Genomic DNA, 14,196 nt, shown 5'->3' with positions numbered 1-14,196 from the left:
AGCTGTTACGTTAGCGCGTGGACAATTTTTACAATTCGCTACAACCACAAATGCTCATTTGTGTTGTCAAGAGAGTGCCACGCATTTTGCTTTTGCCCGATTCAGCTGTTTGCCTAAGCGACATTTCTTTTGTTCACTTGTATAACCATGTTTTCGCCGTCAATCTTACACGAAATGTTTCTGCAGAACATTTTTTTACTCGGACAATGAAAGGTCAGCGCTGGCACTTAATCCTGATGAGCTGTAGCCTCAGCCAACGCATTGTAGTTCTTGAGCCTTTGACGTGGCTACTAAATATAAGGCTCGGAACACAAGTCTTTCCTTTATATCAAGACTGACTGGACATCGTATGTATCAGAAAACGATCACGTCTAAACTACCTATCATGCTATGAGGGCGCAATAAGTAGAGACATGTGTACCTAATTTTTCAGATCACTAAGCCTGTTAAATCGAAACTGTGATCCCTATTGACATGCTACGAAGGTAAGCGGTGTTCTCCATACAATCAACTACTACTATAAAATGTTGCTCTATACACGTGCAATTAGCCAGCACTGCTCGATTTACCGTGTGTTGTGTCTTCGGTTTTCAGACATAGCCGTGATACTGAACAACGACATCATGGTCACATGCATACGAACACAGGGTACATTCGGTCTCTGTAATGCACCTAATATACTCTTACCCGCTTGAAAGCATGTTCAGTAACGTTCCTGCATTTTAATAATAATTGAAACTACCGCTATTTTTCTAAAATTCGCACATTCAGTTTATGACTCTGTATCTCAGCAACAAAACAGACACTTCAGTTAGTTGCATTTTTTCATAAAACCTGTAAAGCGTAACTTAGCATAACATTCGGTGAGCTCGGACATGCTCATTCAAAACTAGGGCAAAAGACAAATAACAAGTAAAACATGATATAGCTTTGTAACTTACATGCAATGCTCCCTTCGTTCGCAATGAGCGCCTTGCAAGTGCAAGTCCAAAATCAAGAAATGGGCTGACAGATGGACTAGCACAGTGTGGTATAAAGTTTGTAAACAGGGATAAGGCGCCTCAGAAAGGCTGGCCAACTTTTCGATAGGAGGACCTATCTTCGTCAAAGGCGGCCACGTCATCCTCAGCGTGTTAGTTTTAAAGGGTTAGTGCAGTGACGCCACGTTCGGGTGTTGTCGCTGGCGGATCGTTATAAAGGGAGAGACTTCAGAGGTAATGAGCACTGTCGTCAGATGTCTGTGAGCTTCGTTCCCAAAACGAAGAGACAAGAGCTGGAGAGTGGGAACGCGGGCAGCAAAGAAAAGAAAGAAAAACAGAAAAGACCGGTGCGACACCAAGACGAAAAAAAAAACGAAGAGGGAAAGAACAAGAAAGAAAAAAATAAAGTCGGGGAGATGGGAGGGCGTTGGGGAAGCGAGAGGTTAGGGAGCATTCAGGGGTGTCGTTGGCGGCATGTTTTTGTGGCATTAGAAGAGCCGGTCAGGCGGTCAGTGCGCGAGTAACGCAAAACACATAAAAAACATGAGTTGAAAGAGTGACTTGAGTAGCATAGCAGCAATACGTCGAATAATTTTGAAATAGTTAAGATGGCGACAAGGAGTCTGCGGTGCAATGTATGGGGTGACTGAAACGCAGCGGCATGGTCTTTCAAGGGGCATTAACCCATGTCGCTCAACGTAGGTGTCGTTACGGCGGCATCCAAAAATGGCGATATCCTGGGTTCAGGCACCGAAAAAGGCTGATTGACTTCGGAATGTGTTGGTGAGGGTGTTTCAAAAAAATATACTTAAAAAGGCAAAGAGAGGGCGGGACCGAAACCCGAAACAGGAATGACAAATAGGAGGGTGACGTGCGCAGAAGCGGGCGGGGCAAGTGTACATGGGAGAAGGGGGTCGTACAGTTAATATAAACATAAAACCCTGAAAGTATATTAAATTGAGTAGTAGGCAGGAAAAAATTTTCGAAATGGAAGAGTAGGTGAGCTTAAGAATTAATGTTAGCTGGTGACATAATGTGTTTTGTGTATTGGTTGATGATATGAGAATTTCAGATTTATGTTAGCGCTTTTAAAGATTCTAAGTTGCCACTTGCCAAATTAATTCCCGTCGGGTGTAGGCATTTAAACTTGTATATGAGGTATGATTCCGTATATTTCCTGTCGCGAGGTGAACAGAAATTCGTTTGTAGTATATAGAGCCTTGCTTTGTCAAATATGTGACCATGTTCATTAAAGTGGCCGGCTACTGCTTTAGGTAAATTGTGTTTTGTGTCCACGTGGTGACCGTTGAATCATGCATGAATTTGTTGTCCAGTCACACCTATGTATTGTTTGCTACAAGCGGCACATTCTAGACATTAGACTACGTTGCTTGATGTGCAGGTGAAAGCCGAAGTTACCTTGTGTGCGTAATTCGATGCTGTACTTTTTGCTGTAATAGTAGATTGAATATGTTTGCATGTAGAGCACTTGGGGCGGCCACAGGTACTGGTTCCCAACTTCCTCTTTATCCTTAGTTTGACATGCCTAAGAATATATTTAAAATTAGTGTTGCCTCTGCAGGATACTCTGGGCGGGTCGGGAAAAATCTTAAGTTTCTGGTTGCTGGTTACAATTGGGTAGTATTTACTGAGGATTTTATTCACGTTTTGGAGTGCGTTTGAGAATTTAGTAGTAAGAAGAGGCGTTGTTTTCTTGTGATGCTCGGGCAGGGCTTCAGGACCTCGGCTCGATCAAAGTTGGTTGCAGTGGTGTAGGCTGTTTGAAGGTCACTGTTTGGGTGGTTCCTGTTTGATAGGCTTTCTTCAAGGTGATCGACTCTATCTATGCAGTCTTGGTTATCAACACAAATGTGAAGTAGTCGTGTGGCTTGGCCTTTAAGGATGCCTTATTTGCAATATCTGGGATGGTGGCTCGTATATTCTACGTACTGTTGTTCGTCGAAAGGTTTCCTATACAGCGTTGTCTTTAGCCCTCGATTGTCAATGTATATTGTTTTGTCCAGAAACTTTATGCGCTCAGTTGAGAATTTTGATGTAAATTTTATTTTTGGGTGAGAAGAGTTTAGAAATGCTACATATTTATCTAGACTCTCTTGACCATGTCCTCATATTATGAGTATGTCGTCTATGTATCGTAGGTATGTGTGGGGCTTGTCAGTGCAGCGCGATAGGAAATCTGTTTCTGGAATCCCCATAAATATGTTGGCGTAGGTTGGTGGAAAAGGCGTACTTATGCTTGTACCATGTATCTGTAGGTAGTAACTCTACTCAAATTCGAAGTATTTATGTGTTAGAAGTGCAAAATCACTGATAAACAAACCGATTAAGAACATTAACGAAACATAAGTAACAACGGAAAAATTATAAATTAGGCAAAGTAACTCGCACGCTTCCTTACTCTACAATAAACGCTTTGCAAGTGCTCACCGGCAATCTTGGTTTCTGTGGCGCGCAGACTCGATGAGTAGTGGCATCAGCAAACACGTCTTGGATTTCGCACCAGGTAACACCGTAGCGGATAAAGGCGACCTTGTGTGGATTGCGAAGTCTTTGAGACGTGGTGGCGTCGTCCGTGACGGCCTCCTGCTGTCGGAGTAAATGAATTCAGAGCCGGAAAATTCGTTAAAGTTTGCAGATTTCATAGTGAGAAGTCCCGGGCCGCCCCATCTCTTGCTAACAGAATACTATAATGAATTGAAGCACTGCTGGCGGAAATTTTTACTTTCTGTTGCTTACAGAAGTTGATTTCAGTTAATCAGTACGTTTTGCTTTCGCCGTAGTTCAAATAGCGATTGCGCTTTCTTACAGGAATACAAGACTTACTGGCAATAGCGTTCAGAGCATAACTTCAGAAGAAACGTTGTACTTTGGAGAAAAGTCCTTGAACAAGTAAATAGGGAAAAGTGCGTTGCTAAGTAGATAGGGAAAAAAGGGCCCATTTTTCGGCGCTCATTCTTTCGTTATAGCGAGAGCATTACATGCCCCATGAGACGAAAATGCGTCGGCGTAGTCGGCGCGCACCGATCGATGGTACCAAAAATCGCCTACAGCGCAAAGAGGGTTTAAACACACGCTAATAATGCTGGGCTTGAGGACAAATTTCTCATTGAGGTTCTTGTTCTTTAATGAATGTCTTTGAATAAAAAATGGGACATTTCGGTCAAGGTCGCAACTGGACCCAGGCATCCGGAATACCTGGGTTCCCGACACCACGGCAACTCCATTGTTCTGGCGTGGGCTAAATATGTGGCGTAGTGCATGCGTCATTGGTAACGTTAGGTCTCAGCCATCTGGCTGACTACAGGTGTGGCGTAGTGCAGGCGTAATTAGATACATAAAGTCGCTGCCATCTGGTTCTCCAGATGTGTGGCGTAGTGTATGCGTAATTTCGGACGTCACGTCACAGCCATCAGGCTGACTAGAGGTGTGGTGCAGGGATTTGTCACGTCGCAACCGTCGGGCTCTCTGAAGCTGTGGCGTAGTGCGTGCATCATTGGACACGCCACATCGCAGCCATCGGGCTTACTACGGGTGTGTCGTAGTACGTGCACCATTGGGCACGTCACCTGGCAGCCATCGGGCTGACTAAAGGTGTGGCGTAGTTCAGGCCCTATTGTACACGTCACGGCGCAGCCATCGGGCTCTCTAGAGCTGTGGCGTAGTGCATGCGTCCTTGGACACGTCAGGTCCCATTCATCGCACTGAATATAGGTGTGGTTTAGTGCATGCGTAATGGGACGTGTCACGTCGCAGCCGCCTGGCTTGATAAAAGTGTGGCGTAGTACATGCGTCATGGGACACGTCACGTTGGAGCTATCTCCCTGACCAAAGGTGCGACCTAGCGCGTGCTCCACCGGGCACGTTATGGCGCAGCCAGTAGGGAAGAAGTGGCGCCACGTTTTGAGTGTACAAAACGAACGCAATGCCCCCGTGCGTCTGTTGATCTTTCAATTTAATCGGTTCTATGTCTAATGCGATAGACTTTCGACGCCACGTCATGAGTGTATAAAATGAGCCGGTCTGTGGTCAATGCATGCGCAAACACACACACCTAATCAGCTAAAATACCTTAATACATGCACAAAGCATCAATGGAAAATATTTTACCAAAGGGATTCTAATGCTTTGGCATTTCTACACTTATGTAGTCTGAAGTCTCTCCGCCAAATTTTACGCAAACTACAATCACCCAATTCGCAATCAATAAAGCTCTGCCATTGCGCATGTTTTTTTCTTGCATGGACATCAATCTCAAGGCCAGCTCCTCTCTGCCTGCTTTGGCTGGCAGTTTCGGTGACGTCTGCAATGCACTCATCTCGGAGATATGCCGAGCTACATGCGGAGGAGAGGATGCAGCTAGTTGAGAAAATGAAGTACGTTATGCCAAGAGATGACAACGGTGATCAAGGTAACACTATACGGTGAAGGATTTGTATGTTTCACTTTAAGATAACGATATGCGTAAATGTTAACATTAGTCAACTCAATTTGCTTTCTCTAATCTCTGAGAGGAGTATTGTCGTTTAAGTCTGTTCGAAATGTATGTGTGGTGATGATGATGACGGATATTCGCAAAATGTTTTCATGCAACTAGGAGACCATTGGTCCCATGTCCTTCGCTCGTCCGAAGGGATTTTGTTTAGAGATTTCGTTTTAACATTGTAAGCTGAAGTTCTTCCCACTTGAAAAACACAACAGGAAATTTTCACAGTCTGTCGTATTTTGGGACGCTGTTTCTGTAGTTCTGTTGCCTGTAGTTCTGTTGTCTGTAGTGTGACGTCCTGTAGTAGAAAGTTCCGTAGTTCTTGATCAATATTTAATTAAAGATTGACAGAGACCTCCTTAAGGCTATGTAAATTTGTTAGTACAAAAAAGAAAAATATAAAGGTAAAAAAAATAAAAAAACGTCCTTGGCAAGGATTCGAACTTGCGACCGCACGATTCCGAGCCCGGCATCCTACCACTGCGCGACCGCTGATATTTTTTTTCTTTATTGCATGGAATTATGGGTACTCTCAAACCAATGCAGTTACATTACATATGAACATACAAGAGAAACAAATTCACAGATAGTATACAGTCCAATGACAGTTCAAAATTCTGACAAACAAACACAAGCGTCCAGACGCGAAATCCATTCAGGGACGGGATCATATGTAGCCACCACACTACGGACTTGAGCAGTCTCTTCTCGGAAGATAGACTTTGTCGAGCGAGGTGGCTCGGCATGTCTGTCGATCATTTGACTTCTCCATAATGAATAAAGTCCTAATAACATAAACAAATCATATGGTGTATTACTGGCTGTCTTTTTGAAAGGAAGGAACCGGATACCATAACATGTGAGAGGAAAGTCTTTTTTGATAGTTCTTTGTAAAATGTCCCAAAAAAGAAATGCGTCGCGACAAAGTATAAAGCAATGTTCTATTGTCTAGGGTTGATTGCAAAGCCTACAATTTGTATTCCAGGGTACATACAGTCCTTTTTCCTGAAGCCACGTTTTAACTGGCAGTGTGGAGGTGTTCAGCTTAAGGAAAAACGTTTTCGCTGCTAGCGCAATGCACATTCTATGGACACGGCAAAGAACATCTTGACCTGACATGCTTTACGAGTGCACATTTTGGCCGTGTCAATAGTACGATGTGCTGATGCGCTGATGTTTACATTTGCATTTTAAGGGCCAAGATCCGCTATCACTCCACCGTGTCAAGTGCCGCATCTCTAGATGAGCAAGAGTGTTCTTACCATCGACAGGTACATCGTGGAGTGCTAGAACATCCATTTTGATGTACGATATCCATATTACATAAGAAATTCAGAAATAGACAACGGTGACTGTTAGGGTTGTTACTGCTAATTTCGACAGTTGTCTCTCATTCTTTACACTTTCGAGCGCGCATATAATTCGTGTGTCCAATGCAAAATAGCTACATAAACATTCGTGGATGAGTGTTCTTCCTGACAGCATACTGGCTTCTCACGGCAGAGCTGTACCAGATTAATGTGACCCGAGCGAGACAGCTTTTCACGCAACTTTGTGGAACAACCCAAAACTTCTTTTCCGCTTCGCATAAGCTTGTGAAATATTCCTGGGAAATTAACTAATGTGTCAGTGTAACAGCACATGTAAGTCCACAGGCCTGTGTGCCACATTTTACCAAATAAAACAAAACGTAGACGCAGCCATTCCCGCAGATGGTATGATTTTGATCAGCGGCCGATTTTGAGGAGGCCGGTAGGGCGTTGCTGGTGCCACGTCGTCACGGCACAATTATAACTATTGGCCACGTCGACTTTAATACCGGTGTCGGTGCTATCAGCATTGCCGGCTTCAGAGAAGCGCGATTGAATAGCGCGCAAGAGAAAAGTACGGTGTACATCACCGATGTGAACCTGACATACAATTTTAAATGGCCGCGACGGAAAGCGCTTCTGTTGCGACTTCAGAACTCTTGGCCGTCGCGACCGAATGTTTCTATTGCGACGTCAGAATTGGTGTCGTAACGTCGGAGTCGCTGTCACGATATAAAGCTTTTGTTCCGACTTCAGAACTCTTGTTGTCGTGACAGAACGTTTATGTTGCGACTTCATAACTCTTGGCCTTCGCGACAGAATGCTTCTGTTGCGACATCAGAATTTCTGTCGTAACGTCACAAATATCTCTCAATTAAGAAACGTCAGGAACTTCTGTCGTACAACGGAATTTCTGTAGTTGCGGCAGGAATTCCTGTTGTCTTTTTCAACTGGGCACTACAGAAGCTTGTCGCATCGCACAATTTCAGTGCACTTCTGTTGTCATCATTGGGTACACGTTGCGACGATAGGTTTCCGTTGTAGAACAACAGTTCTCTGTAGTACCACAGATGTTTGTCGCATTACTTCAGGAACACTTCTGTTATGACAATTGGGGGTCTGTTGCAATGATAGGTTTCTGTCGTACAACAACATTTTTCTGTAGTACAACTGAAGTTGGTCGCATTACTTCAGGAACACTTCTGTTGTGACAATTGGGGGCCTGTTGCCACAATAGGCTTCTGTAGTATTTCAACAGCTCTCTGTAGCACTACAGAAGTTTGTCGGGTTACTTCACGAACATTTCTGTTGGGACAACAGGGTGCCTGTAGTGATGACAAATTTTTCTGTAGCACTACAAAAATCTGTTGTAGAGCTCCAGCTTTCTCTTGTAACAACAGACATACGACAGAGTGTACTTCTGTAGTCACAACAAGAAATGTCTGTTGCACATCAGAAAAGTCTGTCGCTCCATCAGGAACCTGTAGTTACTACAGAAAAATCCTGTTGTACAACAGAAATTTCTGTAGTACTGAACACAACCTCTGTTGTCATATTCAACTGGGTTCCTTCAAAGTCTTCTGCAACTAGGTGTCTCTCATACGTTATTATATTTGTAATACACTTTCTTGGACGTTTTGTTGTCCACTGCACGTCGTGAGTTACGATACCCAGACAACTACGTCAATGGCACCGAGCTGAAAACTACCGCACGTAGTATGCTCGGGAAGGGATTTTCATGGTGGTATCGCCCATGCGACTGCTAGGGCTCCGCTATACTGCTTGCATGTCTGGCAGCGCAACAGGTTTCTCCACCCCGTAACAGTAAGAAATTTCTCTAGGAGTGCGTAAATAAGTTCACTTTTCTGTGCTGAACAGTGCCGTTCACTAACGTTTGCTCTTTCAGAGGCGAGTGCTTACCTTGGCCTGCCAACAGACGGGTGCCCCTTTTTCAAAAATGTCGCGAAGCAGCTGGAGGAAGAAAGCGCGAGTCGAAATCGAGCGATTAATGAAACTTTCCAAGACATCAAACAGTGGATAGAAAGGTGATGTTTCTCTAAAGATGAAGCATTTATTCTCGGCATGCCTGAATTCTAAGAACGTGAAAAAGCAGCAGCTATTTTTGTTCGGACACACGATTGTTTGAAAATGACAATATTGCGTCTGAAAGCGATATCATTGCTTTAATGAATTAAGCAACGGAAGAGATTGTACAGCTTTTAGGGTTGAATAATACTGCCCTAATATATCTCACTGGGGAGAAATCGGCACTCTACTTGTGCGATATGGAACGCAAGGCGGAATGATATAAACAAACACTGGTGCACACATAAACACACATAATATGTCATTATTAGAACATGCTTAGAATTGTTAGAATTATTAGAAATAGCGTCGGTATCATATTGCAGTCATCAGCACCTGAAAACGGCGTGATTTTGCACAAAATGGCTTTTCTTCAGTTCATTATGCTATATAGCTAATTTCGTTGTAGAATTCTATGCGTTCTCCGAGTTTTGAAGCACCATACATATTCAGTAACTACAAGAAAGTGGAGTTACACGTGCGTGACAAGTAACATTTATTGAGCACACCAAGGTCCTCCAGTATACATCAATGAGTTGCCACTTTCTAGCAGACAGCAAAATCGAAGGAAAGGCCCTTTGTGAACAATGTACAGAATATTGTGACCTATTTGTATCTCTTTCGCCAAAAGAAACACTGAAGGCGCATTGTTCGTTGAAGCAAACTGTAGCTGAATTCTATATCTTGTGCAATAGTTAAAGAAAAACAGCATTTATTTTGTCGTTTCAGCTGCCAGAACAGCAGTAATGTGACCGAAGTGAGAAACAAAATTCTGGAAACGCTGAATGCTTCTTTGACGTGTGAGCCAGCGCCCGCTTGCAATGCTTCCAAGCCGTACCGGGAAATCGATGGTAGCTGTAACAACCTGATACACCCTGACTGGGGAAAAACCGACTCCTGCCTGCGGCGTGTGCTGAGCCCTGCCTACGCGGACGGTGAGTACGAAAACGTGGTAGCGTGCCAACAGTCGTAGTCCTGTTACACCTCTTGAAACGGGACAGGTCAACTGAGTCTGTGAATAACACCATGCCATTATGACTAAAATGTCTGCTCCAGTTAGCTTGTACGATAGGCTATTTCTTTGTATGTGACCTTACATGCGATGTCGTAAACGCATAACAATGTTAACAACCATCGCTTCACTAGAGCTTTGTGTGACACTCCCTTTTCTTTCCTCTCAATTCACCTAAGCCATGTTCAGTATATTAAACTACGACTTTTTTCGGCATTGGCTGAGAGACAGTGCGAGCAACGATACAGAAAGGCCGTGTTATCAAACAACGAATAGGAATCGCTAGAGATGACCTTCCCGTATTCTCCCCGACACTTGGTCTTTGCCCTATAGATAAAAATTTTATTTGAGTTTTCGCTATACTGCGAAGGCAGTGATGTGTAGCTGGCAAAGTGCCGTGTGTGGAAAACTTTATTGAAGAGAGGAAATAACAGAAACGAAAGGAGTGCAGAATTGTGGTCGCAGTAAACATTTAATTTTTTGGCCTCGTATCGCTGGAGTAAACGCTCACAGATGCGCACAGGCACAAATCCATAGTAGAGATCGGCGCTGCATTCCATGCATATTTGCAATCACGCGCAGGAATATCGAAGCCCAGGCTTTCCTGCAACGGCTCTGAACTTCCGAGTGCCCGGCTAATCTCGATAAGTCTTCATGAACAGAAGAATGTGACGCACGAGAATTTGACCCACCTGGCAATGATTTTTGGACAGTTCCTGACCCATGACATTACCTTAGTGCTGTTCGGACCATTCTCGTACATCGAGTTCGAGCTCGGTAAGAGTTTAAAAACTTTTATTTTTATTTTGTGCGTAAAACACCACTGTATGATTATCAGGAACGTCATAGTAGGACTAATTGTAACCACCTATAATTCGGTGCAACTTCACAATGCATGCGCCATATGCGCCTCAATGGCGGATTCACACGAGCCTCCGCCAATGGGGCACACTGTAGACTAACATCATGAGCCGGACGACCGGCGACCCAGCCGACTCGAGAGCATGGTAGCCCGCCCTTCGAATTTCGACAAGTCGCGTCAGCAGACCATTTCTGTAGTCGCGGAGGCAATCGGCTGCCGCGCTTTGCTTGTAAGAACGCGGCCTTAAGTTGTACGCGACTAAGTGCATGGTACACGGACGTTTTTGCATCTCGCCCTTATCAAAATGCGGGTGCCTCGCGCATAGCAGCGCAATGCTAAAGCCACTACACCACCATGGTGGGTGACTCGGTAAGAGTCAATCCTCCGTTGCGCTTTCATAATAAAGGTGTAGCCACATTTACGTTATAGACAGACAGACAGACAGACAGACAGACAGACAGACAGACAGACAGACAGACAGACAGACAGACAGAGACAGACAGACAGACAGACAGACAGACAGACAGACAGACAGACAGACAGACAGATAGATAGATAGATAGATAGATAGATAGATAGATAGATAGATAGATAGATAGATAGATAGATAGATAGATAGATAGATAGATAGATAGATAGATAAGCTTACTGTCCGTTGCTTACAAACTATTTACTAAGGTAATCGCAAATAGAATCAGGAACACCTTAGACTTCTGTCAAGCAAAGGACCAGGCAGGATTCCGTAAAGGCTACTCAACAATAGATCATATTCACACTATCAATCAGGTGATGGAGAAATGTGCGGAATATAACCAACCCTTATATATAGCTTTCATTGATTACGAAAAAGCGTTTGATCCTGTCGAAACCCCAGCAGTCATAGAGGCATTACGGAATCAGGGTGTAGACGAGCCGTATGTAAAAATACTGAAAGATATCTATAGCGGCTCCACAGCCACCGTAGTCCTCCATAAAGCAAGCAACAAAATCCCAATAAAGAAAGGCATCAGGCAGGGAGATACGATATCTCCAATCCTATTCACAGCGTGTTTACAGGAGGTATTCAGAGACCTGGATTGGGAAGAATTGGGGTTAAAAGTTAATGGAGAATACCTTAGTAACTTGCGATTCGCTGATGATATTGCCTTGCTTAGTAACTCAGGGGACCAATTGCAATCCATGCTCACTGAATTGGAGAGGCAAAGCAGAAGAGTGGGTCTAAAAATTAATCTGCAGAAAACTAAAGTAATGCTTAACAGTCTCGGAAGAGAACAGCAATTTACAATGGCCAGCGAGGCACTGGAAGTCGTAAGGGAATACATCTACTTAGGGCAGGTAGTGACGGCGGATCCGGATCATGAGACGGAAATAATCAGAAGAATAAGAATGGGCTGGGGTGCGTTTGGTAGGCATTCTCAGATCATGAACAGCAGGTTGCCATTATCCCTCAAGAGAAAAGTATATAATAGCTGTGTCTTACCAGCACTCACCTACGGGGCAGAAACCTGGAGGCTTACGAAAAGGGTTCTACTCAAATTGAGGACGACGCAACGAGATATGGAAAGAAGAATGATAGGTGTAACGTTAAGGGATAAGAAGAGAGCAGATTGGGTGAGGGAACGAACGCGAGTTAATGACATCTTATTTGAAATCAAGAAAAAGAAATGGGCATGGGCAGGACATGTAATGTGGAGGGAAGATAACCGATGGTCATTAAGGCTTACGGACTGGATCCCAAGGGAAGGGAAGCGTAGCAGGGGGCGGCAGAAAGTTAGGTGGGCGGATGAAATTAAGAAGTTTGCAGGCATGGCATGGCCACAATTAGTACATGACCGGGGTCGTTGGAGAAGTATGGGAGAGGCCTTTGCCCTGCAGTGGGCGTAACCAGGCTGATGATAGATAGATAGATAGATAGATAGATAGATAGATAGATAGATAGATAGATAGATAGATAGATAGATAGATAGATAGATAGATAGATAGATAGATAGATAGATAGATAGATAGATAGATAGATAGATAGATAGATAGATAGATAGATAGATAGATAGATAGATAGATAGATAGATAGATAGATAGATAGATAGATAGATAGATAGATAGATAGATAGATAGATAGATAGATAGATAGATAGATAGATAGATAGATAGATAGATAGATAGATAGATAGATAGATAGATAGATAGATAGATAGATAGATAGATAGATAGATAGATATAGATAGATAGATAGATAGATAGATAGATAGATAGATAGATAGATAGATAGATAGATAGATAGATAGATAGATAGATAGATAGATAGATAGATAGATAGATAGATAGATAGATAGATAGATAGATAGATAGATAGATAGATAGATAGATAGATAGATAGATAGATAGATAGATATAGATAGATAGATAGATAGATAGATAGATAGATAGATAGATAGATAGATAGATAGATAGATAGATAGATAGATAGATAGATAGATAGATACAAATGCGGAAGTCCGCATGTTTAGCTTTGTTCACATTATTCATGTAAGCATGTAAGCACCGTTTCAGAATAGGTACTCTTCCCGACATTTAGGTGGTTCATTTGGTTAATTGCAAGAAAAACGGTCAATTTTAGAACGACCGTACCGAATAAACCACCTGTCAGCCTAGAATTTTACATCACAAACGTTTAGAATGAATCGTTAGTAGAACATAGGAGTCGACCAGTAACGTTTGCAATGACCCTTGTCTTATTTAAGGAATACTCAGTTAATTTATAACCTAGCAAGAGGTTGGTTTCAGTGTTAGCTAAATGCTACAAATTTGCTTCCAATCTAGTAGTTGTAAGTAACTAATTGCGTGTGATGAATTACTTGCAGTAAGCTACGTTTTTTGGTAGTTTTGCAATATTGCCATTATTTATTTTTACCTAATAACTCTCGCTGTGATTCAGCTACGTATTTGGCCATTAAAAATATAGAGACGCCAAATAAACGGACACACACTAGGGCCTGACCTATATAGGTCAGACCGGGCGCTGTGTTAATGAACGCGTCAGGGAGCACGAAAGAAATTTTGAGCAAATGAAAGAGGGCCGAAATTCGCCTAAGCACAGTGGGGCCTGTCCCTCACGCTCTTGTGAACCACGTTTTCGAGATGTGCGGATTCTTGCCCGAAGTACTGATACTAGAGCAAGGGAACTGGTTGGAGCCTATCACATAGGCAAGAAAGACAGCTTGTGCGTTAGCGAAACTTCGATATCATTATATTAGGACGACAAGAGGTTTCTTGAGCGGTGTGTGTCATGAATGTTTGATTAGATGCGGGAATGAAAGCTTGCTCTGTGCGCATATGTTGACCGACGGTATATATGTGCCTGCGTTCTGTGAATAGAACAGTTGCGAGTGGCGCCCTGTCCCGTTCTCTTCTCTTGTGTGTGCCCGTTTATTTGGCATCTTTAC

General features: G+C 43.2%; 1 protein-coding gene across 1 annotated transcript in view; it reads left to right on the top strand.

The window, feature by feature from the left end:
- Positions 1–411: 411 nt before the first annotated feature.
- LOC142588664 (chorion peroxidase-like) overlaps positions 412–14,196 on the top strand; it is a 72,568-nt gene continuing 58,783 nt past the window's right edge. Inside the window, exons 1-5 of the mRNA XM_075700487.1 lie at positions 412–485; positions 5,258–5,409; positions 8,701–8,839; positions 9,609–9,814; positions 10,474–10,668. Coding sequence (XP_075556602.1) covers positions 475–485; positions 5,258–5,409; positions 8,701–8,839; positions 9,609–9,814; positions 10,474–10,668 — 703 coding nt within the window. The 5' untranslated portion in view covers positions 412–474. The remainder of the gene's footprint in view (positions 486–5,257; positions 5,410–8,700; positions 8,840–9,608; positions 9,815–10,473; positions 10,669–14,196) is intronic.

Source organism: Dermacentor variabilis, chromosome 7 (assembly GCF_050947875.1).
Source record: "Dermacentor variabilis isolate Ectoservices chromosome 7, ASM5094787v1, whole genome shotgun sequence".
Classification (NCBI taxonomy): domain Eukaryota; kingdom Metazoa; phylum Arthropoda; class Arachnida; order Ixodida; family Ixodidae; genus Dermacentor; species Dermacentor variabilis.
The sequence above is the reverse complement of the archived record's forward strand: the minus strand, read 5'-3'. Positions and strand labels throughout refer to the sequence as shown.